Source organism: Apodemus sylvaticus, chromosome 2 (assembly GCF_947179515.1).
Source record: "Apodemus sylvaticus chromosome 2, mApoSyl1.1, whole genome shotgun sequence".
Classification (NCBI taxonomy): domain Eukaryota; kingdom Metazoa; phylum Chordata; class Mammalia; order Rodentia; family Muridae; genus Apodemus; species Apodemus sylvaticus.
In genome coordinates, this window is record NC_067473.1 from 114,281,408 (window position 1) to 114,306,747 (window position 25,340).

Below are 25,340 nucleotides of genomic sequence, written 5' to 3' on the forward strand. Positions count from 1 at the left end.
AATAAATCTTTAAAAAAATAAAGAATTAAAGTTGACCTAGATATCAGATGGTTCTTGGTAAAAATGTAAAGGGTATCATAGTCTTTGATATGAGCTTATTTTTTATACACTGAAATGCATTATTTGTAGCCATATAGGTGATGTTTGAGGATTTTTTTTTTATGAGCATAGAGGACAGGTCCCATTATTACCAAATGCCTAGGCCATAAGCTTTGGCTCTTTCCCTGACTAGCTCTTAACTTATTAAACTATTTAAACTATTCTTCTATGTCTAGCACTTGATTAGTTACCTCTCTTTACTTTCAACCCTTTTCTTACTTTATTTACCTGTTGGTTTATGCCAGTCTCCTCAGTCTATGCTCTGTTTCTCTTGAGTCTCTCCTTTTATTTACTATTTCCTAAAATCCTCTCTCTTCCTACCAGTGTCCCACCTTCTATTTCCTACCTCACCTCATTGGCCATTGTGTTTTTTAATTGACAGTTGAGGTTTATAAGAGATTCTCTATATGTTGGCTCCGTGATAAAGGCCTTTTCTAGGACAATGATGCTCTCGGTTTAATCCCCACCCTGGGGATGGGAAGACCACTTGCTTTGACATCACCTGGCCTCTATAGTGCTAAATTAATGATAATCAGTGATTTATGGTTTAATTCTTATCCCTTTTTTTCTACATTGTCTCAAAAAAACTCCGACAAAATACAGGAAAATATTGATAAAATTTACAACCGGTTTGTACATCTTGACAATTTACCTGAAGATGGACTTCAATGTGTGCTTTGTGTTGGTCATCAGTTTGGAAAAGTGGATCACTATGTGTTCATGAGCAACAAAAACAAGGTATTTAAGCCTGTCTGCTTACGGTCTATAGCTTTAAACTTGGCTTTGAGTAGAGGCATCTGTAAACATTATTCAGCCAGGGCTGGAGAGATGGCTCAGTGGTTAAGAGCACTCACTGCTCTTCCAGAGGTCCTGAGTTCAAATCCCAGCACCCATATGGTGGCTCACAACCATCTGTAATGGGGTCTGATGCTCTCTTCTGGTGTGTCTGAAGACAGCTACAGTGTACTCATAAATAAAATAAATAAATCTTAAAAAGAAAAAAAAAAACATTATTCAGCCATGAAGCAGAAGTATAACAAATTGGAACAATTTCTTCTGGACTGTAATACCAAAAAAAAAAAAAAAAATTTCTCCGTTTAGTTTTTAAGGAGAAATAAGATTCACAGAGAGTAAGGAAGCATCTCTTATGTGGGGGCGGGGGGCTTACATATATTAGTTATATAAACATGGCAAAGCTTTTTCCCCTCATTAAACGAAGGGCACATTACATTGTTTTTAAAAACCTTCTTCTAACTGTAAAACACTGATTTAGATTTATTTCGTGGTTTGGCTTCTGTGCTTAAAATTTCAAACCAAAATTGTTGATATTTTTCCTTTTTTTAAATTTTTTTTTCTTTTTTTTTTTTTTTTTTTTTTTTTTTTTTTTTTGGTTTTTTGGATTTGGTTTTTTTTTTTTTTTTTTTTTTTTCCGACAGGGTTTCTCTGTGTAGCCCTGGCTGTCCTGGAACTCACTCTGTAGACCAGGCTGGACTCGAACTCAGAGATCGCCTGCCTCTGCCTCCCAGAGTGCTAGGATTACAGGTGTGAGCTACTACCACCCGGCAATTGTTGATATTTTTATATTTAATTTGCCTTCTATATTTAGTATGTATTGCAGACACATATCTATTAAAATTAGTTTTGTTTTATGGAGTCAGTATTCTCTTGTGTAGCCCATGCTAATCTTTAACTTTGTACAGTATTGCTTCTGCCTCCCGAGTCTCTGGGCTTGGACTTGATGCTGCTTGCCTAATTTAAAAAAAAAAAAAAAAAAAAAAGATTTAGGTAATGCTTTGAATCAAAGTTACTTTGGTATTACAAAGGAATAATAATTTATTTTATAAGTATGCTGCAAGTGGTAGTATAGTGGTGACCATAGGTGCCTTATAATTAAGAGGCAGCCACTGATTGTCGTTGATATATTTTAAACTGATAAATAGAGCTTGTGTGGCACTCTAGACAAGGTGTAGCATAGGATGGGAAGACAGGCCACATAAGCGATCTGAACTTTTAAAGCTTTGTACATTAGTCCTCTATGGGGTTTTGGTTGTGTGTACGCGTTTGGGGGTTTTGTTTTGTTTGTTTGTTTGTGGATGGGGGGGATTGGTGTGTGTTTTAATTTTTTATGGATTTGTGTATTGCCGTCTTTGTCTGTGTCTGTGTGTCTTTGTGTACAAGAGGAGGATAGAAAAGGGTATCAGATTCCCAGGAGCTGGGGTTACCAAAAGTTTTGAGTCACTCAGTGTGGGTACTGGGAACTGAACTCAGGTCTTCTGGGAGAGCAGTAACTCCTGAGCCATCTCTCCAGCCTCTACACACTAGTCCTCTGTTTTAAAGAAAGGGGATTTTAGTATGTTTGTTTATCCTAGTATTTTTAAATTATGTGTTTACCATTTTAACCCTGGGTGTCAGTTCAACTGCATTGAACATTTTGCAGCTAATACCACCATATAATTCTATAACTTTTATATTTTATCAAACTGAGACACCACCCCTCAACCCCCTCTCCGAGACAGGGTTTCTCTGTGTAGCCCTGGCTGTCTGCGAACTCACTCTCTAGACCAGGTTGTCCTTGAACTCAGAAATCCACCTGCCTTTGCCTCCCAAGTGCTGAGATTAAAGGTGTGCACCACCACTGGCTGGCCCCAAACTGAGACTTCTTATACATTAAACAATAACTCTTTAACATGTCACCTACCCACCCAGACCATTCAATTGTCACCTTATGTCTGGTTCTATAAATAAGAATAACATTTGATGCCATAAAGAATTTTAATTGTATTTACTATTTTGCAATTGTTTATTTCACTTGGCATATGTTCCACACTCATTGATGTAGTATATATCAGAATTTCTTTTTTATATCTAAACAGCATTCCATTGTGTGCTTAGTCTATGTTTTTAAAATCCATTCATCAGTTGGTAGACAGATCTCTTTTAACTGTTTTGTCTAATATTTCTTGAAATTAAGTGAGTAAATAAATTTTTGGGACCCCTGTTTCAGTTCTTCTGAGTGTACATTAAAAAGTGGAATTTGTTAGATGACATCCTAATTCGACTTACAAATTTTAAGTCCATACTTTAAAAAAATATTTTTTCTAAAGGTGATTCTTCAATTAGAAAGTCCTGAATCTGCTCTGTCAATGTACAATTTTCTGAAACAAAATCCACAAAACATAGGTGACCATGTGTTGACCTGCACTTTATCTCCAAAGATGGATTCAGAGGTAAGAGGTTTCTTTCTTTCCTTTTTTTTTAAAATCAGCTTTTGTTATTTTAGAAGTTCAAAGGGCTGGGCTGGAAAAAATGGTTTACAGAGGGCTCAGTTTGTTTTCTAGCATTCATGTGGTTCACAACCATCTGTACTCAAGTTCCAGGGGGTGCAGTGCCACCTTTGACTTCCATGGGCACTAGGTACAAACATGGAACAGACTCATACATTCAGGCTAAACACTCATATACATAAAATAAAGCTCAAAAAAAAATTTAAGAAACTCCAAAGGCATAACAGAAATTTTCTGGAAACTTAGAAGTTATATCATGAGTGTAATCTTAAGATTACACTCATGATATAACTTAGATAGTAGTCAGACTTCTTCTGAGTTTAGATATTTCTTTTTGGTTTTTCGAAACAGGGTTTCTCTGTGTAGCCCTGGCTGTCCTGAAACTCACTCTCTAGACCGGGCTGGCCTCAAACTCAAATCCACTTGTCTCTGCCTCCCAAGAGCTGTGATTAAAGGCTTGTGCCACTACTGCCTGGCTTAGATATTTCTTTATATTGATTATTTAAAAAATTGTTTTAATCTCTTACAATTTTAATCATTGTGGGAACAGTACATGATATAAATTAGTAATTTTGAAATTTGTAACTATATTGGGAAACTGACTTACAAAGAGACTTTGTATAAATTGGGTAGAGGTGGTGGCGCACGCCTTTAACCCCCCACTAGGAAGGCAGAGGCAGGTGGATCTCTGAGTTAGATGCCAACCTGGTCTACAGAGCGAGTTCTAGGATAGCCAGAGCTACACAGAGAAACCTTGTCTCAGGAAAGAAAGAAAGAGAGGGGGGGAGGAAGGAAGGAAGGAAGGAAGGAAGGAAGGAAGGAAGGAAGGAAGGAAGGAAGGAAGGAAGGAAGGAAGGAAGGAAGGAAGGAAGGAGAAAAAGAAGAAAAAGAAAAAAAAAGAAAGCCAGAGAGACCTGGTAGAGCAACTATGATTATCTACAGAAGTAGGTGCTGTTTTTGATCCATTATTGCTTTCTGGAAGGAAAAAAATCAGTTTGTGTTTTATTATGTTTATTAGAAAGTGTATTGTATAAGAAAGCAAATTTTACATGTTATTAGTTTACATAGCTGTATAGTAGAATATAAGTAGAAAAGTAATATAACTATATCTTTAAAAGAAATCAAACCTGAGTGTGGTGACACACACCTTTTTTTTTTTTAAGATTTATTTATTATATGTAAGTACACTGTAGCTGTCTTCAGAAGCTACAGAAGAGGGAGTCAGATCTTGTCACAGGTGGTTGTGAGCCACCATGTGGTTGCTGGAATTTGAACTCAGGACCTCAGAACAGCAGTTGATGCTCTTAACCACTAAGCCATCTTTCCAGCACCAGACACACACCTTTAATCCCAGCACTTGGGAGACAGAGACAGTCTTTATTAAGAGCAAGTTCCTGACAGCTGGGGCTACACAGAGAAATTGTGGCTTGAAAAACCAAAAAAAGAAATCAAATTCAGATTTCTCTTTAATAGTTTCATTGTGTTTCAGTAGCAAGGGTAAATAATAGAATCTTATATTTACTATCTATGCTATTCTTTCTAAATTCTTGAATTAACTGAGAAAAGATATGTGTATACATATATATATATGTTTAATAAATATATCAAGTAATAAAATATCAGATGATAAAAAGTACTGTGAAGACAAATCAAGATTAAAAAGAATTTAAAAGTCAGGTATCGTGACACATTCCTATAGTTCTAACTCTTACTAGGGAATAGTATTAGTTCAAGGTTAGCCTGGACTACACGAAATTCTGCCTCAACCTACCCAATTCCTCACATAATGAAACAGACAAAGATGGGGAATTCTGTATATTAAAATGCTAAGTCATAAGTCCTTGTAGAAGAATTGTTTAGAAGACCTGAAGGAAATAGAAAGAAAGCTGCATAAATATAGGAAGAAGATATTTTTATGCAGATGGGCAGTGGTAAAGGCCTTAGTATACTTGTAGATTTGGAAGAATTTCTGGATCAGCAAACTTGCTTAGTAAAGGGTCTTTATTCCCAAACCTGACCACTTGAGTTCAGTCCACCCGAGTTCAGTTCCTGAGTTGTATTCCATTTCAAGTTATTGTCTCACATTGTTCTTTTACCTCCACTCACTTGAATATAAAGTATCTAAGAGGTATCAATAGTCTTACTGTGAAAATCATTCAAGTGTTTTTTTTTATCTAAAAGCTACTTTTTTTAGTAATGTTATTAATCCTTTAGAATTTCATAAATGTGTTTTGATCACAGTCACATTATTTCTTCTCATAACTTCTTCCACATTGACTCCTACCTTCCTGCAACCTTTTTTGTAGCATATTAGCTGTAATGTTTGAAACAGCACATTGAGCCTTTCATTTTGGCCCTACATGACATTGCTTTTTGGGGGAGGGTCCTCAGATAATATTTAAAAGGGTTATTGCTGTAGCATTTGTAGGTTCATGTTTATGTGCGTACAACTGTATAGAGGCTAGAGGTAGATATTGAGTTTCTTCCTCAATTGCTTTTCCATCTTCTTTTTTGACATAAGTTGTCTGACTGTTGGAGTTAGACTGACAAGTTAGACAAGACCCGGGAGTCTTACCTCTTTATTCCTCCCACCCCCAGCACTGAGATTATAAGCATATTACTGCTCCCCATTATTTTCAGATTTGTGCTAGGAGTTGAATTCACATCCTTGTACTTGCATGACAAGCACTTTATTTATTTATTTATTTATTTATTTATTTATTTAAGGCGTGTGCCACCATCGCCCGGCAGACAAGCACTTTTTTTTAACTTAGCCATTGTCTCAGCCCCACTTCTCCATGTTTATATTATTTTGAAGATTTGCCTTAAGTTGTCCAGGCTGATCTTAAGTTCCTGAATTTACACCTTCCAAGTAACTAGGATTATAGGCCTGCACTATGCTCAGTTTCATGGGATGCTTTATAAAAGGTTTTACTTATAAATACAAATCTTACAAAGCAAATCTACATGGAATGTGTTTATGTCATGTTTATTGGTTTCATTGTAAGTAAAAGATGTTATTTTTAGGCCTTTAGATTTTTCAAAAGCGTGTCATCTCTCAACATCTCATAAATTGTTAATTGGATGTATTTTGTATAACTTAGCAGCAGGTTTTAATAAGAAAAAATTTTCTGAAATATAAGTTATAGAGATATAGAAAACCTTTTTTTTTTAAGAGATAGCCTACTTGTTTTTACTTTTGTTACTAAAGATCTACTAGAATAACCTCTAATAAAATGTGAATTATATTGCAGGTTCAAACAAAGAATGATCCAGAACTAGGAAAAGAAAGGTATGTTGCTTTAAGTTGTTTCCTTGATTTTTGTGTGTTAAGTATTTCTATATCTTATGGTGACTATGTACAGAAAGTTCCTGCCTTACTTGTTCCTTTTGTTTATGTTAAACTTGTTGTCCTTTTACTTTTGGGTTCTGTTTGGCCTTAGGGATTGTTTTGGTTGACAGCTATATTTAAACTCATTCAGGTATTTATTGACTATTGAGAGAAACTGCATGTATAAACCATCAGAATAACATATAAAAATGTTCTCTATGCTTTGAGCAGTTCAATCCATGATTGCTCTTTACTAGATTGTTCTGTTACAAGATAGTTAAATACAGTTTTATATTTTCAATTTTAAAATGTCATTAGCTTAAATAAAAATACAATGTTCAGTATATTTTTTTTAGTTGGTACAATTTTAGACTGTTTTAAGGTATAGAATGGAAATATTTGTAAAAAAAATACTACTTTGTATCACTAATGAAGCTTGCTTTTCAGAGTTCCTTCAAACTACCAACTCACATTTGTTTTAGCCGTGGTGTTTACTATTTATTAGTCTATGTTTTAAAATCTTGTAAGTTTAAAATAATAATTTGAAAATGTTTAAATAGAAAAGTAATTATTGTAATATATAACAATGTCTTATAAAACTTCTCATTAACTAGTTTTTATAAAATCAGACTATTTGAGTTGTTAAAATGATCATGAGCATCTTAAAATACATCGGTAACTCATAAGCCCCATTTCTAATTTGCTGTGTGTGTCGCCACATAATTTTTAAAAACATTTATCTTCAGACCAATAATATTTATGTGTAAGTCCCCAGAAACCTCAATAAATTACAATGCCACACATTGTCATATGGACAGACCTACAGTTTGCTCTGTTGGTAACAAGAAATAGATTTCCCCCAAAATTCATTTTTGTGTATTCTGTTTTGAAATTTTTTTTGGTCTGGTTTTATTGGGTTTGCTTCCCTTTAAAAACTCAAACTCTTGATATGTTTCTAATCTTCTTAATTTGATTTTAAAAAGAATTCTTCCAATGTAATCTTTTTCTGACATGTATTACAGAGAAAATATGTGTATGAAAAAATGTGGGAGGGCTGGAGAGATGGCTCAGCAGTTAAGAGCACTGACTGCTCTTCCAGGGGTCCTGAGTTGAATTCCCAGCAACCACATGGTGGCTCACAACCATCTGTAATGGGATACGATATCCTCTTCTGGTGTGTTTGAAGATAGAAACAGTGTATTCATATATATTAAATAAATAAATCTTTAAAAAAAATTGGGATATGGCCAGAGTATTTAACATTACTTATGGAGTAAACTTATAAACTTATGGAGTAAACTCCCTCCCCAAAAAGGTACTATATTCTTTAAATGTATTATATTCTTTAAATGTTGAGTCTTTTAAAAGTAAATGTGGTTACCAGATTACCTTAAAGTATAATTCTTTTGTTTCTCATTAATGTAAATTCTAATCACAAATTACTTAGAGGAAAATTCACATTTATAGTTTAGTAATAACTTACATTATCCTTCATGAATCCTCCCCATACATATCCTATAAATGTATCATTTGTTTATGACTTTAAGTAAGGAAGCTGGGAAATACCTGGTGAAACTCTCAAATTAATTTTCTCTGTTAAATCTTATCCTAAAATGTCTTGGGATGTGTGCATAATTGGTCAAGTTGAGGAGTAGGATTACTGTGTACTAATTGAATCACTGTGTATTTGCCTTTCTGGAATTTATTTTATTTTGTGCTGTTTCTCTGAATGTGAATGTTTCTCCTTTTGTTCCTTAAAAACAAAAACAAGCAAACAATACTGTCCTTTTAATTCTGGTTTTAATAATATCATTTATTTGACATCTCACTGACATTCCAAACTAAATCAATCATGAACATTGAAACTTTCCTTCATTATAGCTAATGAACAGATACTCACTTTTGTTAAAATAATGTCTGGGGCTAGAGAGATGGCTCAGCGGTTAAGAGCACTGACTGCACTTCCAGAGGTCCTGAGTTCAATTCCCAGCAACCACATGGTGGCTCACAACCATCAGTAAAGGAATCTGATGCCCTCTTCTGGTGTGTCTGAAGACAGCTACAGTGTACTCATATAAATAAAAATAATAAATACATCTTTAAAAAAAATAATGTCTGTGAAGAGAACACTATAATTCTTAAAGACTTACACTGTCTTTAAGTGCTGGAGAGATGACTGCACAATTAAGAGTACTTGTTCTTTTGGAGAACCCAAGTTTAGTTTCTTGCACCCACATGGAGACTCACAACTCCCTGCGGTTCCAGCTTCAAAGGTTCAGTGACTTCCTCTGGCCTCCAAGGATTCCTGAACTCACATAGTGTACATAAACTCACATAGGCGTGTCTGTCTAACTCTCTCTGACACTCTCTCTCTCTCTTTCATATACACAAATGAATAAATAAATAATAAAATTTAAAATGACCATCATAGAAGCAAAATATGTAATTTAACTATCTTTACAAACAGACCTGTGTTTCAGATGTGATCCTTCATAGTTATTCTTTGTATAAATTATAATAACTTTTTATATACTTTAAATGTGGTAATTGAGAAAGCCTTGTTACGTCTTTCAGATGATAGTTTAAAAAATATTCATGTTTGTTCAGACTCATGTTTCTATATAGTTCAATTTATAAGTCATTAGGATCAATATATAACTCACTAATGAGGCACAAATTTGAGTTTATTCTTTATTATAGATAATGAATATTGTAATTTCAGAAAGTTTGTACTTTGAGGAATATCCATGTAACTGAATGTTACAGTTGTTTCTTTGTCATATTTGTGCTTGGCCACAGATTTATTCTAGTTCCAAGAGTTTTGAACACCTCATATCAGCCCTTGATATCTCCAGTTTTAGTGATTTCAAAAGTTTAAGATAGGAGCATTTGAATATACTAAATAGCCTATACAGAAATTACTATATATTGTTGTTATGATCTGCGATCCCTAGATCCTCATTTTAAACATCTCATGCTTTACAGGGAACAGTATGTTTATTGATAAACTTGCAGTTATTCTTCTGGCAGAACCAATTTAATAAAATAACTAGACCCTGGTCTGGGCAAATAGCACCTTTCAAAATCTTTGAAATAAAAGTAACATCTCAGGATACAGGTAGAAATTATCTAGTATTGTGAAGTAACGCAAATGTAGATTTCCTCTGTAAAGCATGTCAGAAATGACAGTATCCTCTCCTTGGAAACAGAAAGTTAATACTGACTTTATTGTAGCATGTGCCCTTTCTGGTATCTTTCTCCAGTTCAACCACTTTTAACAAAATTACATGATATACTTTATGACTGTGTTAGACATGGTCCTTTTACATACAATTGGCCTTGTATTTTCTCTAGTTCATCTAGATAATCAAAATACAACTAAATAAGTGGTTTGTTTGTAGTAAGAGTATATGTTCATGTTTAGGTGGTTTCAACAATTTTACTTATAATATTTACTTAAAGCTCCAAAAGCTACCTAAGTTATTCTAAAGAAAGGTTTCTTTTAAATGTTATCATTCATAAGTACATTTTTAAAGAAAATTTAAAGTAGGTCTTTTGCATTCAAAAAGGAGGTAAAATGGTTAAGTGGCATTTCCCTCCATGCCAGTTTTCATGTTGTTTTATGGAAGGTCAATATCCATTTTAAGTTTACATGTATGGATCGCGAGCTTCATTGTATAATTGTACACACTTTGTTTAGCTACCCATATGAGCGAAGGGCCTAATAGTAATTTGAGATGTCTCAAATTTTTGTTCAGTCTTTTCAGGTACAAACTTCAAACAGAAGTGAAAAATTGTTAACTTACACAGTAAAAAGAAGATACCAACAATCCTAGTTTTTCTGTTGTTTCCTTTGAATTAAAAAGATAGAAGCTCTCTTATATTGTTCACCTTGTTATTTCCATCAGAACATCTTAGTCACTTTAATGCTGATTGGCTGGATTTCTCAGTGCTTATCATTTGTGCATTAGGAAACCTGTACAGTTGGCATCAACAGGGTTATTTACAATGATTGAATTCTCATCATAGTTTGATTTTTGTTTGTTTTGTGTTCTTTTTGTTTGTTTTAAGTACTTTTAGCCCTGACTTGAAAAACAGTCGTGTTGATGAAAGTGAGGTACAAACAGCAGCTGATAGTTCCTCTGTTAAACCTAGTGAGGTTGAAGAAGAAACTACTTCCAATATTGGAACAGAAACTTCAGTGCACCAGGAAGAACTTGGTAAGGAAGAACCCAAACAAGCATTGTGTGAGTCTGACTTTGCAATTCAAACACTAGAACTTGAAGCTCAAGGAGCAGAGGTCAGCATAGAAATTCCTCTTGTAGCATCCACTCCAACCAATATTGAGTCATTCAGTGAAAACATAGACAGGTCTGCTTTAAATCAGCAGATGTACACCAGTGACTTTGAAAAGGAAGAGGCAGAAGTTACAAACCCTGAAACAGAATTATCAGTGTCTGACAGTGTCTTCATAGAAGAAAGGAACCTCAAAGGAATTCTAGAAGATTCTCCATCTGAAACAGAAGATATATTTTCTGGAATTGCACAACCTGTGGTTGAAGCCTTAGCTGAAGTGGATAATGATGAAACTGTTTCAGGAGTACTACCATCTGTTTGTATTATGACCCAAGCACCAGGAAGTTACATTGAAGATGAGAAGGTTGTGATCAAAAAGGATATTGCTGAAAAGGGTAGCATGGATGAAAAGGAGGAAAATGAATTTAATATTAAGGAGACCAGAACGGATTTACAAGTAAAAACAGAGAAGGCTGAGAAGAATGAAGCTAACATATTTGCAGAAAAATTGGAGAAGATTATAGCAGCAATAAGAGAAAAACCAGTTGAAAGTACTGTAATCAAGGCAGACCCAACTAAAGGAGTGGATCAGACCAGTAAGCCTGATGAAACTGGTAAAACTAGTGTGCTGACTGTATCACATGTATACAGTAGTAAATCAAGCATCAAGGCTACTGTGGTCTCTTCTCCTAAAGCAAAAAGTACACCTTCAAAAACTGAAAGTCAGAACATCTTTCCAAAACCTGTGCTTAGAGAGCAAATAAATGCTGAAAAGAAAGTTTCAGCCAAGGAATTTGGTCTGCTTAAAAATACCAGATCAGGCTTGGCAGAAAGTAAATCCAAACCCACTCAGATTGGTGTTAACAGAGGGTGCAGTGGAAGGATCTCAGCCCTTCAGTGCAAGGATTCTAAAGTGGATTACAAGGACATAACAAAACAGTCTCAGGAAACAGAGACTAAACCTCCCATCATGAAACGGGATGACAGCAACAATAAGGTGAGGAGAGTAGAAGAATGGCTTGGTGTACCTTTGACGTGCATAGCGCTGTAGCTGTAAAGTAGGAAGTGTAGTTTTGGTTCATGTTTTCATCTCTTTACTCTAGCCCCAAGCTCTCATTTCCCTGTCTGAAACAGTTCCATTGATATAAGCCAGTAGACATTTGGAGTATTGAGCCCAAAGTTCCCATTTACTCACTCACTTGGAAAATATTACATGCCTACAAATGTAGCTGAATTAAACTTTGGTAAGAACAATAACTGATTTGAAGGATGGGGTCTGCAGTGGCGCCTAGGATGATCATTTGGCATTCTTGTTCCTCTGAAATTGAAACTTCCTTTATCAGTTCACTAATTGCCTAAACTTAGACATTGTTTAGGCAAAGAGGAAAAAAGATCTTAGAAACTGAATTTAGCTATAGCTCTTTTAGAGACTGCATATACCATTAAATGATTATTGATTTAGTTTTGTATATTTGTTTAAAATGTTTGCATAATTTACACAATATTGACCATATTTTGATATTTGCTAATTACGTTTTTCTTTTTTCTTAAAGAACATTAATAACCTAGGTATAAATTTTTTTTATTTCTTAATATTTTAGGCGTTGGCTTTGCAGAACACTAAGAATTCTAAAAATACTACTGATAGAAGTTCCAAATCGAAAGAGGTAAAACGAGAATAATCTCATTCGCTATATCCATTCTTCCACAGCAGCACCCATCTGTCTTAATACACGTGCCCTCGAATTTTCTAGTTAGCCTGGGTATTAAGAGAGTGAAAGATACAGCGCATAGGATAGGAGTGAAATGCTTCATGTTCTATCTTGCCACTAATTCTTTGGTGCTATTGCTGTGGTAGACTAAATAGTTTTATATACTCTGCGCTAGCTTTGATTCATTGACAGCATAGTAAATGCAGAAACCTGTTAGAAATTTCTTTATTATGGTACCAATTTTAAAATAATGTTTTCAAATACAATTATGTTAGCTATGAAGTCTTAGTAATATTAGAGTTTTATCAATATAAATTTCAAACTTCCTTAGTATTGTATAACTTTAAAAATACATATAAATTAATTGATATAATTAACTATTTACTTTTTATTTTTGAGGTACTTTTAGGAGTCTTGTAAGTGAACATTTGCTAGATACTGAAAGAGCAGATTCTTTGTATGACAATTGTTTTGAAAAGTGTTTGAAATGTAGTTTTAAAGTGTAAATTGTTTTTAAAATTGTGTGCTGTGTGTGCATATTATTATGTGTGTATATATATATATACACATGTGTGAGTCACTTCTCTCCTTATACCATTAGTTCTGGACATTAAACTCAGGTGTTGCACTTGGTGCCAGGTACTTTTACTCAGCCATCTTTCTAGCCTTTTCACTTTGGAACCTTTTAAAATACAACATTAATTTTATTTTAGTAATTGGAAGTCTCTTTACAGTGACATTCTCGCAGATGATCTGCATATTAGTTTACTGTGACTAGCCAGTCGTAGTTCACAGTACTGATTCTTAACTCTCCAACAGGAACCATTATTTACATTTAATTTGGATGAATTTGTTACTGTGGATGAAGTCATAGAAGAAGTAAATCCTTCTCAAGCCAAGCAGAATCCTTTAAAAGGAAAAAGAAAGGAAGCCCTCAAAATTTCTCCTTCCCCTGAACTTAACTTAAAAAAGAAAAAGGGGAAAACTTCTGTCCCTCACAGTGTTGAGGGAGAATTGTCCTTTGTAACATTAGATGAAATAGGGGAGGAAGAAGATTCAGCCACGCAAGCTCTAGTCACTGTGGATGAAGTCATTGATGAAGAAGAGCTCAATATGGAAGAAATGGTAAAAAATTCTAACTCGCTTCTTACCTTAGATGAACTCCTTGATCAAGATGATTGCCTTCCCCATAGTGGACCTAAAGATGTTACTGTCCTGTCCATGGCTGAAGAACAAGATCTACAACAGGAACGCTTGGTAACTGTGGATGAAATTGGAGAAGTAGAAGAGTCACCAGACATAACATTTGCGACTTTGAATGCTAAAAGAGATAAAAGGGATTCTATTGGGTTCATTTCTTCCCAGATGCCTGAAGACCCTTCTACTTTGGTTACTGTAGATGAAATACAGGATGACAGCAGTGATTTTCACTTAATGACTTTGGATGAAGTAACTGAAGAGGATGAAGACTCTCTGGCTGATTTTAACAATCTTAAAGAAGAGCTGAACTTTGTTACTGTGGATGAAGTTGGAGATGAAGAGGATGGAGACAATGATTCAAATGTTGAGTTAGCACAAGGCAAAATTGAGCACCATACAGATAAAAAAGGAAATAGAAAGAGGAAAGCTGTGGACCCAAAGAAGACAAAGCTTGATTCTATCTCCCAAGTAGGTCCAGGAAGTGAGACTGTTACACAAAAAGATCTGAAAACCATGACTGAAAGACATTTGGCAGGTAGATACTTGAAAATATTCATTTTTTTCTGTTTCATGAGATTACATTTAAAACTGTGTGAACACAGTGCCACAGTAGGAATAATGTCATCCTGTTGATGTTCTGTAAGCTGGCAGTTACAACCACTCAAGTTTTCCACAGAAACAAGCAAGGTACAGGTTGCACATATTTAATTTACAGAGCACAGGTTGTCCCAAGTTGTTATACCTCAAGAAAGGATGTCAAAACCCGGGAGAAAAAGTGAAGCAGCCAGTGTAGAGCTTCAGTGGATATAGTGTGTTATGGATGGGGACAAGCTTTTAAAGAGGAGGACAGTGTTTACATTACAGCGCCTCTCAGTTCTGGTTTAAACTTAGGTTCAATGCCAAGCAGGAGGACAAATCATTGAGGTGTTGTTCAACTTTTTTTTTAAGATAGGGTCTCACTGTGTGAACCTTTCTGACCTGGAAACACATCTGTAGACCAGGCAGCTTTGAACTCACAGAAATCAGCCTGTCTCTGCTTCTGCTTCCTGGGTACTGGAATTAAAGGTGTGAGTAACCATACCTGGCAGATTTGGTCTTTTGAGATGAGGTCTGACTCTGTAGCTCATGTTGGCCTAGAACTCATAATATAGACTTGAACTCAGGATATTCTTCCTTCCCAAGTGCCAGGATTACAGGTAAGGGTCACCACACTTGGCATAGCATAATATTTGATGATATGGCATAATAGAGCAGCTTGCTTGCTGATAGGACGTGAGAGAGACATTTAGTTTCCATTTAGAAAACTCTGAACCCAGTTGACATACTGTGTTACAGAATAAAGTCACCTTGATGAGAAGGATTTCAAATAGTTTTATTTTCTTTCCTTAGATATTATAAATGAAACTACTTAATGTGCTAATAAATGTCTACTTTGTAAAAGTTTAAAAAAAAAAAGAGTAAGGCAGGTAGTGGTAGTGTGGGCTTTTAATCTCAGCACTCAGGAGGCAGAGGCAGGCAGACTTCTGACTTCAAGGCCACCTTGGTATATGAGTCAGTTTCAGGACAGCCAGGGCTGTTATACAGAGAAACCCTGTTTAAAAAAAGAAAGGAAAGATAAAGATGAAAGAAAACCTTGAAAATTTTAACTAAACTAAGAATGGAGTATTAGGAACATCTCCTTGGATTGGCAACAATTCAGGGAAAGTATAAAGCCTTCCTGTGAAAAGAATAGGAAGAAATAATTTTTCAGAACACAAATGGAAACATAAGTTGTTATTCTAACAAAACTGCTTTTTAACATAGATATTTATTTAGTAATGAGTTTCCCTGCCATGTGTGCTGATACATGCCTGTAATCTAGCACTCAGCTTCAGCTCTGAAGAAAGTTCCTGTCTCAGAAACACAAAGGCAATCTCCCTAAATTTAGGTATTTTTTGCAACAAATATTAGAATTTCTAGATATTTAATATGTTAAATTTAAAGCAATTTAGATAGTTAATGAAGCAATAAATTAGGCTTTCTTTTTAAAGCTAAAACACCATTGAAGAGAGTTAGAATTGGGAAAGCATCACCCTCACAAAAAATGGCAGAACCAGCAAAAGGCGAAGAGGCCTTCCAAATGAGTGAAGGAGGTAAAGGGGCTATTTGGGCGGGGAGAAAAAAACATACAACATGAGATCATGATAGAGCCTTCACACAAACAGGCAAGAAACTAGAAAGGTAGCAGGCAGGCTTAGAAGAGCCTTGTAAACGTCTTCATAATTTAGAGAGGTTTTAGAACAGTGACACTAAAACAAAAAAATATTTGTGGAAATTACTCAAGTTGTTATTGTGACCATGCTACAGCAGCAGGGACCAATAAATAATTTATTAACTATCTGTTACTTATGGTTGCTTCCAGGCATCCAGCCAATAAATTAAACAGCAGAATGCTTAATAATATTTGTTGATACAAATAAGGAACACAAACATTGTCATCGACAGATAACTTGTTATTGTATTTAATATGCCATTGTATCCAATATCCTTCCTCTTGTTAGCAGTAAAGTACTGACTGATTTCAAAGGGTTTATTGATAGGGAAGGATCTTCTAGTATGACAATATCCCTTTACCATCTTTGTTGTAGTACTATATTTATTCTGTGGTCTGAGGAAAGGTTCTTTGAATCTGATCACTCTGCTCTCCTTGCTTCCTCCATAGTCTTATTAAAAACCTTTTTATTTTATTTGCTAACCAGTGGTGATAACTTTTTCATTTTCCATTACCTAGCTAAGTCCTCTCTGCTTTCTTTTCTATTTACCAAAGAAAATGGATCTTCTCTGATGGCTACCTTCAGTTTTACCTTTATTGATTCCTTACATATAAACTACAGCAAACTTTGTAACATTAGGAGACAAAAAATCAATGTTGGCTTTGGATTACCCCTAGCAACAAAGTATAGCATCTAGAATAGTGGTTTTCAACCTGTGGGTCACTACCCCGTGGCAGGCCTCTGTCTTCAAAAAATACTTAGATTATGATTCATAACAGTAGCAAGATTATAGTTATGAAATAACAACAAAATTTTATGATTGGGGTCACCACAACATGAGGAACTATATTAAAGGATCACAGCATTAGGAAGGCTGAGAATCACTGATCCAGACCTTTTTAAACTGTTTCCTCCCTTACTTTAGTCTTGCGGTCTCTCTGCATTGTTTGTTACTGCTTATCATGTCCCAAATTGGTATCCCTTCTTTTCAATTCTTTTCTATAACAAAGTTTTACAGTAAGCTGTTGTTAATAGTTGCATCTCACTAGCAGCTCCTAATATGAGTTCCTTAGTTTTTGTTTTATTTTTTTGTCAAAGATTTCTGGTATGTTAGGTCAACTTTGACACCAGCTTGCTTAGAATTGCCTCTTCTCAACTGAATAATATAGGAGAAGTCATTTATGGTTCATTTAATAATTGTTTTTCCATTAATTTGCTCAAAAGACCTAATAGTGTCAGAAAGTCATTTGTAGCTCAATTTTAAACTTGAATGATTTATTTTGGTCTACTCTTAGTTATTATATATCTTTTATATAATAAAATACTGTGGTGTATAATCAATCCATTATTAATGTGCATGTGCCTTTGGAGTGGCAGGAGCAGATAAAGTTAAAGGTTATTAGTAAAGAAAATAAGAGATCAGAAGCAGAGAGAATGAGTTGTTTGACCATCAAGTCAAGAAAAAGGATGTATACACACTCAATAGACTTTTAAGATTTGACGAATTAAATAAAAGTTTCTGGGTGGGAACGACTTTAGCACAGAATTATTCTTTGCTTATGCCTATTTCCATTAATCTCAAACTTTCCCTTCTTACAATTAAAATCGACCCTTTCCAAGTCTACAGAACTCGACTCTTAAAAGGAGGACTGTGAGGGGCTAAAGGAAAGGGGGAACAAGAAAAAGGGGTAGGGGTTGGAAGGATTTTTAGTTTCTTTCATGCAGAATTTAGATTTAAATCTATAGCAAGCATGACAACAGGACTATTGTTTGGGAGAAAGAAGGGGCAGATTCAATTGAAATACAATGATGTGCAGATTAACTCACTGTTTCCTAATTTAACTAAAAATAATAATGATTATCACCCTTAATCCTTTCTGGAGCTGTACCAATAAAATTTTACATAGGCTTTAGCCGTGTATCTCCTACATCCATGGAATATATCTAATATACTCATTTGCTTCTTGGATCAAGGAATCATTAACTAATCATAGTTCAATGAGTTTTAAGTTTTGAAATATAGAGAATATCCAGTGTTAATTTGACAGATACATCTATTTTAAATAACTTCATGTTTTTCCTTGAACTTTTAATGACTTTAGTTGATGAAGCTGAGCTAAAGGATTCAGAACCTGATGAAAAACGCAGGAAGACTGAAGATTCTTCTGTAGGCAAATCAGTGACATCTGATGTCCCTGGAGGTAAAGTAAAAAATGACATGTTTTTCTTATACCTATGTCAAAAGTAAGTAGTTTAACCTTGCTTGGTGTTCCTGAATACAATTTATCTCGGGTATCTTTTTTTTTCTTTTAAAAATCCTGGCATGGATGTTATTATTTCATTCTTGAAGGCTGAGATAAGCCTCTTTTTTTTTTTCTTGTTGTACTATGTTTTCTGCTATGGTAAAAACTGAATTACACTTCCCCCAAGCAAAAACTCCTGTTACTAATAGGAAACTTTGCTTGTAACCACTATGCTGAGGCTTTTACTTGTTTAGCAGCCCGGCATTGTGCTGCCTTTTCATCTTCCACCTTAACAGGTTCTTTCTGAGATGTTTGTTTTCCACTTTCTCATTCTTCAACCTATATTCAAAGCCATTCGCATTCTGGCTTCTCTGGAGATTCTGGAATATATATTACATATTGTTAAATAAAGGTACATGTTTTGAACTGCTAGGAGATATAGCTAAGTAGTAGAGTGATTTCATTGCTGTCCTACGTATATAACAGTGTGTGCTCTGTGTGTGGGGGGAGGAGGAAGCTATACTGTGTGTTAAGTGTGCTTGCTGGATTTGGATAAAGTGACTGACCACCGTTGATGGATTTCTCTCCGTCTTCTTGTCCTCTAGACTTGGACTTCCTTGTTCCGAAGGCTGGATTTTTCTGTCCAATTTGCTCCCTCTTCTACTCAGGTGAAAAAGCAATGGCAAATCACTGCAAGAGCACTCGCCATAAACAAAACACAGAGGTAACACATAAACATCTTCAAGTGTTGTCACCATCTTTTGATTTAAAATGAATTTGCCCAATGTATATATTTCTTTGTGAGAACTTGGGTATTTATCCCAGTTCATTGCTCCTAAGTTGAAAAATCCCTGTTTTCCTGTGTTGCTGCATGTTGCTGTGGTCTCTAGCCCTAATGTTTTTCCTGGAGCGGTCATTGTCTAGAACAGACAGTGTAAGCCAGTAGTGTTTTGTGGACCTCCTTTACAATATAAGATTCTGCTTATCCTGATGTTCTGTATATATCCATATATTAACATTTCTGGATTTCTAGTCAGAAGAAAAATGTTAGTTTCTCTTTTATTGTATATGTTTTGAGAAGATGCTGCTCTAGAGTTAGTCTTAGCCATGGTTGAAGCAGTAGTTCTGCTCCTGATTGTCTAAAGTTGCTATATATTCTGTGTATTGAACTTTTAAAACCAAGCTAGTTACTAACAAACCTTGAGCCTCGAGTTTTACCCAGCTTTGTTTAATTAGATCTAATCCCTCACATATTTTATTAAATTTACTCCTTATGCTTTTAACCTATTATATCTTACTTTTTTTTCCATTTGAAATCTTTCACCTGGGGCAAGATGTGGTATCATACACCTTTAATCCTGTACTCTGGTGGCAGAGGTGGATATCTTGAGTTTATAAATGACCTATCCATAGAGTTCAAGGCTAGTCAAGAAACCTTGACTTTAAGAAACAAAAATTGGTTAAAATCTTGCAACCACTTCATATGGCAGTTGGAAAATTATCCACACTGACTATCTCTATAAACTGCATAACCTGCCTCATCTGTGTCTTTAACTCTGTCTTGTTCCTCTTTGCCTTTCTTGTACCTGACACCTCAGATGCCATTGTGCCATTTCCTTAATTACAAATCCTGTGCTTCTACCAAATTTATTGTTGGCTACTTTTTCCTATCTTTTGGTCTCTACTCAAATAGTAGCTACTAAGAAGTAGCTAATTAAGCTTTGCTTAATTAAAAAAGCAAGCTCCAAAAGCCAACTATGGTGGCACGGGCCTCCTGTTTCATCACTTGGCAGACAAAGCCAGGCAGATCACCTTGAGTTTAAAAACAGTCTGATCTATATAGTGAATTCAGAACAGCCAAGACTACACAGAGTAACCTGTCTCACAAAACCAAAATTAAAGAAAAGAAACCAAACTTGATCCTACATTCACAAAAAGATCAACTTCACACAGTTTCTCTGTTAATATTTTAATTTTGTTATGCTAGGGATTGAACCCAAGAATAGGCACATGCTCAGCAAGGACTTCTAACACTGGGTTATTCTTATACCCTACACTACTCCTTTCTTGCTATAATTGTAGAGTAATTACTACCACCTACAGTGATTTCAGCTTTGCTTTTCTTTGGTACCTTCATTATAGTGTAAGCACTTGGAAAAATGCATTATTTTTCTAAATCCCCAAGCCCCAAGCATAATGCCTGGCATATCATCGAATATCAGAAGGATGATTGGGGCAAGGAATAAATGTAATTAAGACCCTGCTTTAAATTTAAATTTTAAATTAAAATAAATATAATGAAATATACTTAGGATTGCACACATATCAAACAACATCTAACAAATGTTTCATATTGAAAATTGCTTTTAACAGAGGTTCATGGCCAAGCAAAGAAAGGAAAAGGAGCAGAATGAGACTGAAGAAAGAAGCTCTAGGTGATGGAGGAAAGGAGGAAAGAATTCATTAGAAATTCATTTAGGGTCCAGTTGATTTGTGTATTTTTGTTATCATTTAATTTGTAATTTTTGTTTCAGAAACATATTCATGTTGTACAAATTTCTGATTGCCCTTGATGTAGAGAAACTGATGGGAAAATATGATGGGTTTGATTTTTATATCAAATCATCAGGCATGGAAAAATACCTTTTAGAAGTGTTAAAATAAATGTTCTTACTGTATATTTCAACACTGTTGTGTTTGTGTTGTTTTGTAAAGGCTGGCTTGCCTCTGGTTACAGACAAGGCTCTTCTCTACAACGCTGGGATTTAGAATATTTGGCAATTCATGTGTTAGTGGAAGTAATAGCATGATATGTTACTTTGTCTTAGCCATCCATGTATATAGGACTGATTCTTATATGCTCAATTTTTCTGCATAATGAGATAACATCATGTTTGGCCAAGCTAAGTTTGAGTAAAATACTACTTAACTTTAATATGTGTTAAGAAAACATTTTCTGTTTGTAGAAAGGACCTGCCAGATCATGGAAGTATTTAGATATACAGATCAGTTTCTACTTTCTATGAATTTCCAAATATGATTTTAAAACATCTGAATAATTCAGACAGACCTGCTTACCTGAAGTTGGTTTCATTTCTAATACCTCAGCATTTCTGTTTAACTAATAGTAGGAAAAGGATGCCTAGAATGAAGCAACATCTCAGAAAATGTCACTTTAGGTACTTTAGGTTATGCTACACCGCTAACAAAAAGTGAAGATCTGGGGCTTGAGAAATGTCTCAGAGGCTAAGAGCTGCTTTTCCAAAGGACCCAGGTTTGAATTTTAGCCACCTACATAATGGCCCACAACCATCTAACTCCAGTTCTAGGAAATCTAACACCCTTTTCTAGTCTCCATGGCACCAGGCATAGACATGGTACACATACATACATATAGATAAAATACCCATACACATAAAATAATAATTTTGAATGTTTTTAAAGTGATGATTATACATACCACCTTTTTTTCCCCTTTGCCCTTCAAACTAATTGCAAACTGTTGAGAGTTAATCACAGCCCAAGCAACATTACAAAATGCATGCAACCAACTAGGTGAGTGAAGGGGAAAATGTTGGCTTGCACCTCTCAAGGCTGTTGGAGTTAAGTGGTAACAAGAAGAGATTCTAAATAGTAGAATAATAGGACAATGTTTGCAACCAAGGAAACTTCAGACTTCAACCTAGACATTGTCTGGGGCAGTGTTGGTGTTTATTCTTAGTACCTGGTAGGAAAGTTTTACTTTTAATTATATGGGAAAAAGCTACTTTCTTAATGTTTCAAGATTTGAAAGTTAGGGTAAAAAGAACTGCTAAAACATGAAAGTAATAAGGGGTTGTTTCATTCTAATGAGCAATAATGACAATTATGAATCACAAATAATTTTCCCTTTTTGTTTTAAGTGTTCTTGATGTTTTCAGAAAATCCTGAAGTATGTTTATCCTTCTTTAATCTTGCTATATTTGTGAAGTGCTTGTTCTTAACAAATTCTGCTTACTGGTGGAGATTATTTGACTTTAGATTGATGACTTTGTTGAAGTTTCTGTCATTTCACCAGTAGACACTAAAGCAAAAATATGTCACATTCAACTTGGTCTTCAAGAAGTACTTTTATATTTGTGTGTGTGCATACATGCATGAGTATGAATGTGTATTCATATCATGACTTGCATGTGGTTCCTAGGAATGAAATTCATGTCTTCAGGCTTGGCACCAGGTGCCCTTACTAATTGAGCCATTTTGATATAAAATTTTAGATTTACTACTTTATAACTCTATACTCTATAACATTCTGTTATAGAATGTTAAAGAAACTTGCCTTTGCAGAACTGCTCCTTTAATATCAGCATTTCAAAATGTAATAAGGATTGAGCTCAGTAGGTAGAGTACTTGCCTAGCTTGCACAAAGCCTTGGTTTCAAATCCCAAGCACACTAATAATCATAAACCTAGTATACTAGCCAATAAACCTAGCACTCAAGCAGTGTAGGCAGGAGGATCAGTAGGTCAAGATCATTCTCAGCTACATTGCAGGTTCAAAGCTAGAGTTTTATGGTGCTTTATTCCAAAAACCTATCAACTAATAAGACATGGGATATGTATGTTCATTTACTAATTATCATAGTTTCATATACTGATTAACCAGCCTATTTCCAACCCAACTCCAGTTCTTACTCGTAATTACTTCCAGTATCCTTACATTGCTTCTTGGCCATTGAAGTAGCTCAACAAGTAAAATTGCTTGCCACTGAGCCAGAAGACCTAAGCTTGACTCCTGGGACCCTCATGGTAAAAGAATGAACTGCTACAAGTTGTCTTCTGGCCCTCACTTGCACACTCACATGTGTACCTTCATGTGTATACATACTCACCTATATATGTCATATACTCAAATATTTTTAAGTAAATTGAATTACTTCATTCTGCCCATAAATGTTAGATCATAACCAGTGTCATTAAAAACATTCCTATTTAACAGAAGTACAGTTCTGATCTTTTTCATGTGTGTTGGGGTATGCTTGCCTATACATGCATGTGTGAAGAGGTCAATATCAACTATTTTCCTTTATTGGTCTTGATCTTTATTTTTTTAACTTTGGGGGAAAAATGTATGTCTGCATGACAAGTATGCCTTGATGACCCCAGAGGTGATCAAGGGCATTAGTTCCCCTAGAGCCAGAGTTATGGGCATTTGTGAGCTGCCATGTGGGTGCTGGGAATCAAACCTGCTTCCTCTGGAAGAACAGTCTCTATTCCTTTCACCTTATTTTTGACATAGTTCTTTCATTAAACCCAAAATTCACTGTCTCAGCTAGACTGGCTGGCTAACAAATCTGAGAGATCCTGTTTCTCTACTTCTCAGGTTATGGATGCATATATTATTCTTTTTAAAACTGTGTCTGAATCCAGATCCAAATCAGTTTGATACATTGTGATTTTTATGGTGGGTCTTTATATAATTAAAAATATTTTTTCAGGGCTGCGTTTGGTTCAGTGATAGATATTGCCTAATACATACACATGAAGCACTCAGTTGGACCCTAATGTCTGAGACAACAGGCTTAAATGTTTTGTTTTATTTTTCAAGACTGGGTTTCTCTGTGAAACCTGTCTATTCTGGAACTCATTCTGTAGACCCCTCTTCTTGAACTCATGGCACTTGACCTACCTCTGCTTCCTAAGTGCTAGGGTTAAAGGTATGTGTCACCTCTGCCCATCTAGGATTATATGTAATGTAAAATATTATGAAATTCATACATTGAGTTTCTTGTGTCCTTGTAATTTCTTTGATAAACTAGGGGTTTGATTGGATTTTAGTTTTTATCTAGATACTTGTACTTCATTTTCATATGTTTTATTTTAGAAAAGTACTCATCTGCATTTGATTAACAGAACAGAGAACCAACCTAATATATAGTTTGAGAAGTACTTCTCTTGATCTAGATTTAGTTGATTACAGACCAGTTGTATGTCAACTGTACAGTTTATAAATCGAAGTTCTATATATATGGTTCTTGGATTTTGATTTTGTCTTTTCTTTAGAGTCCTTGGCCCAAGGAAATCCAGGGCCTTTTATATGTTAGACTGGTGCTCTTACTGAGCTCCATCCCTGTAGCAGTAGTTGGTTAACCCACCCTAATTGCCTGATGGCAACAAGGAAACAGGTGGGACTTTGAGTTTCCCAGACAAGGGAACCCATAATGCAAACATTAAACAAAATCCACAATGCATCCCTAGTCCTAAAAACTTTAATATAACTTGATTGCTTCTGTTTGGTAAAACTGCTTCTGACAGGGCTGTTGTCTGACTCATCAAGAAGCAGAAAATGACCTGATTCCCTCCCTCCCTCCTTTCCTTTCCGACTTTAGTAGGGCTTTTTCCTCAGCTTGGGTCCATTTAAATTCTAATATTATAATTCTCTAATGCCTGGAATACTCTACTGTTTTTAAATTATTACTGTGGAGGCAGAGGCAGGTGGATCTTTTGAGCTTAAAGCCAAGCTGGTCAGAGCTACATAGTAAGACCCTGTCTCAGTCAGAAAGACAGATAGACAGACAAAACAAATAGAATTACAGATTTTAGGAACTCTAGGATGATAGACAATACATCAGATTGTTTAGCTTCATGTTGCTTGAGGCATCACAGCCAGAACAACACTGTACCAGGGCTACATTTCTGCTTTTGTTTCGTCAGTAAATATATATGCTCGAATTACCATTTTTCGCTTGGAATTGTTCTTTAGTAGTTTTTCCACCATCTAGAAAAATCCAAAATTATATTTAGTTTCACTTGTAATTACATTTTTAAATCTTGTGTTAATAATTATATAAAATTTCTATTCCTCTGAAGTCAGACTTTAAAAGTATATTTTAAAATGTCTGGCTTTTTCCTGTTCAATCTATATTACTTTGCTTGGAATCAAGT

General features: G+C 35.1%; 1 protein-coding gene across 7 annotated transcripts in view; it reads left to right on the top strand.

Moving 5' to 3' along the window:
* Positions 1-21,103, top strand: part of Znf638 (zinc finger protein 638) — a 126,655-nt gene extending 105,552 nt beyond the window's left edge. For 3 of the 7 annotated variants that reach the window (XM_052174128.1, XM_052174129.1, XM_052174130.1), the window contains 9 exons: positions 703-837; positions 3,204-3,326; positions 6,638-6,675; positions 10,786-12,007; positions 12,612-12,677; positions 13,542-14,457; positions 18,277-18,375; positions 19,023-19,141; positions 20,791-21,103. In XM_052174128.1, coding sequence (XP_052030088.1) covers positions 703-837; positions 3,204-3,326; positions 6,638-6,675; positions 10,786-12,007; positions 12,612-12,677; positions 13,542-14,457; positions 18,277-18,375; positions 19,023-19,141; positions 20,791-20,856 — 2,784 coding nt within the window. In that variant the 3' untranslated portion in view covers positions 20,857-21,103. Of the gene's footprint in view, positions 1-702; positions 838-3,203; positions 3,327-6,637; positions 6,676-10,785; positions 12,008-12,611; positions 12,678-13,541; positions 14,458-15,952; positions 16,055-18,276; positions 18,376-19,022; positions 19,142-20,790 lie in introns of those variants that run through there. The other 4 variants (XM_052174131.1, XM_052174133.1, XM_052174134.1 and 1 more) reach the window with 3 other exon arrangements.
* The last annotated feature ends 4,237 nt before the right edge of the window (positions 21,104-25,340 follow it).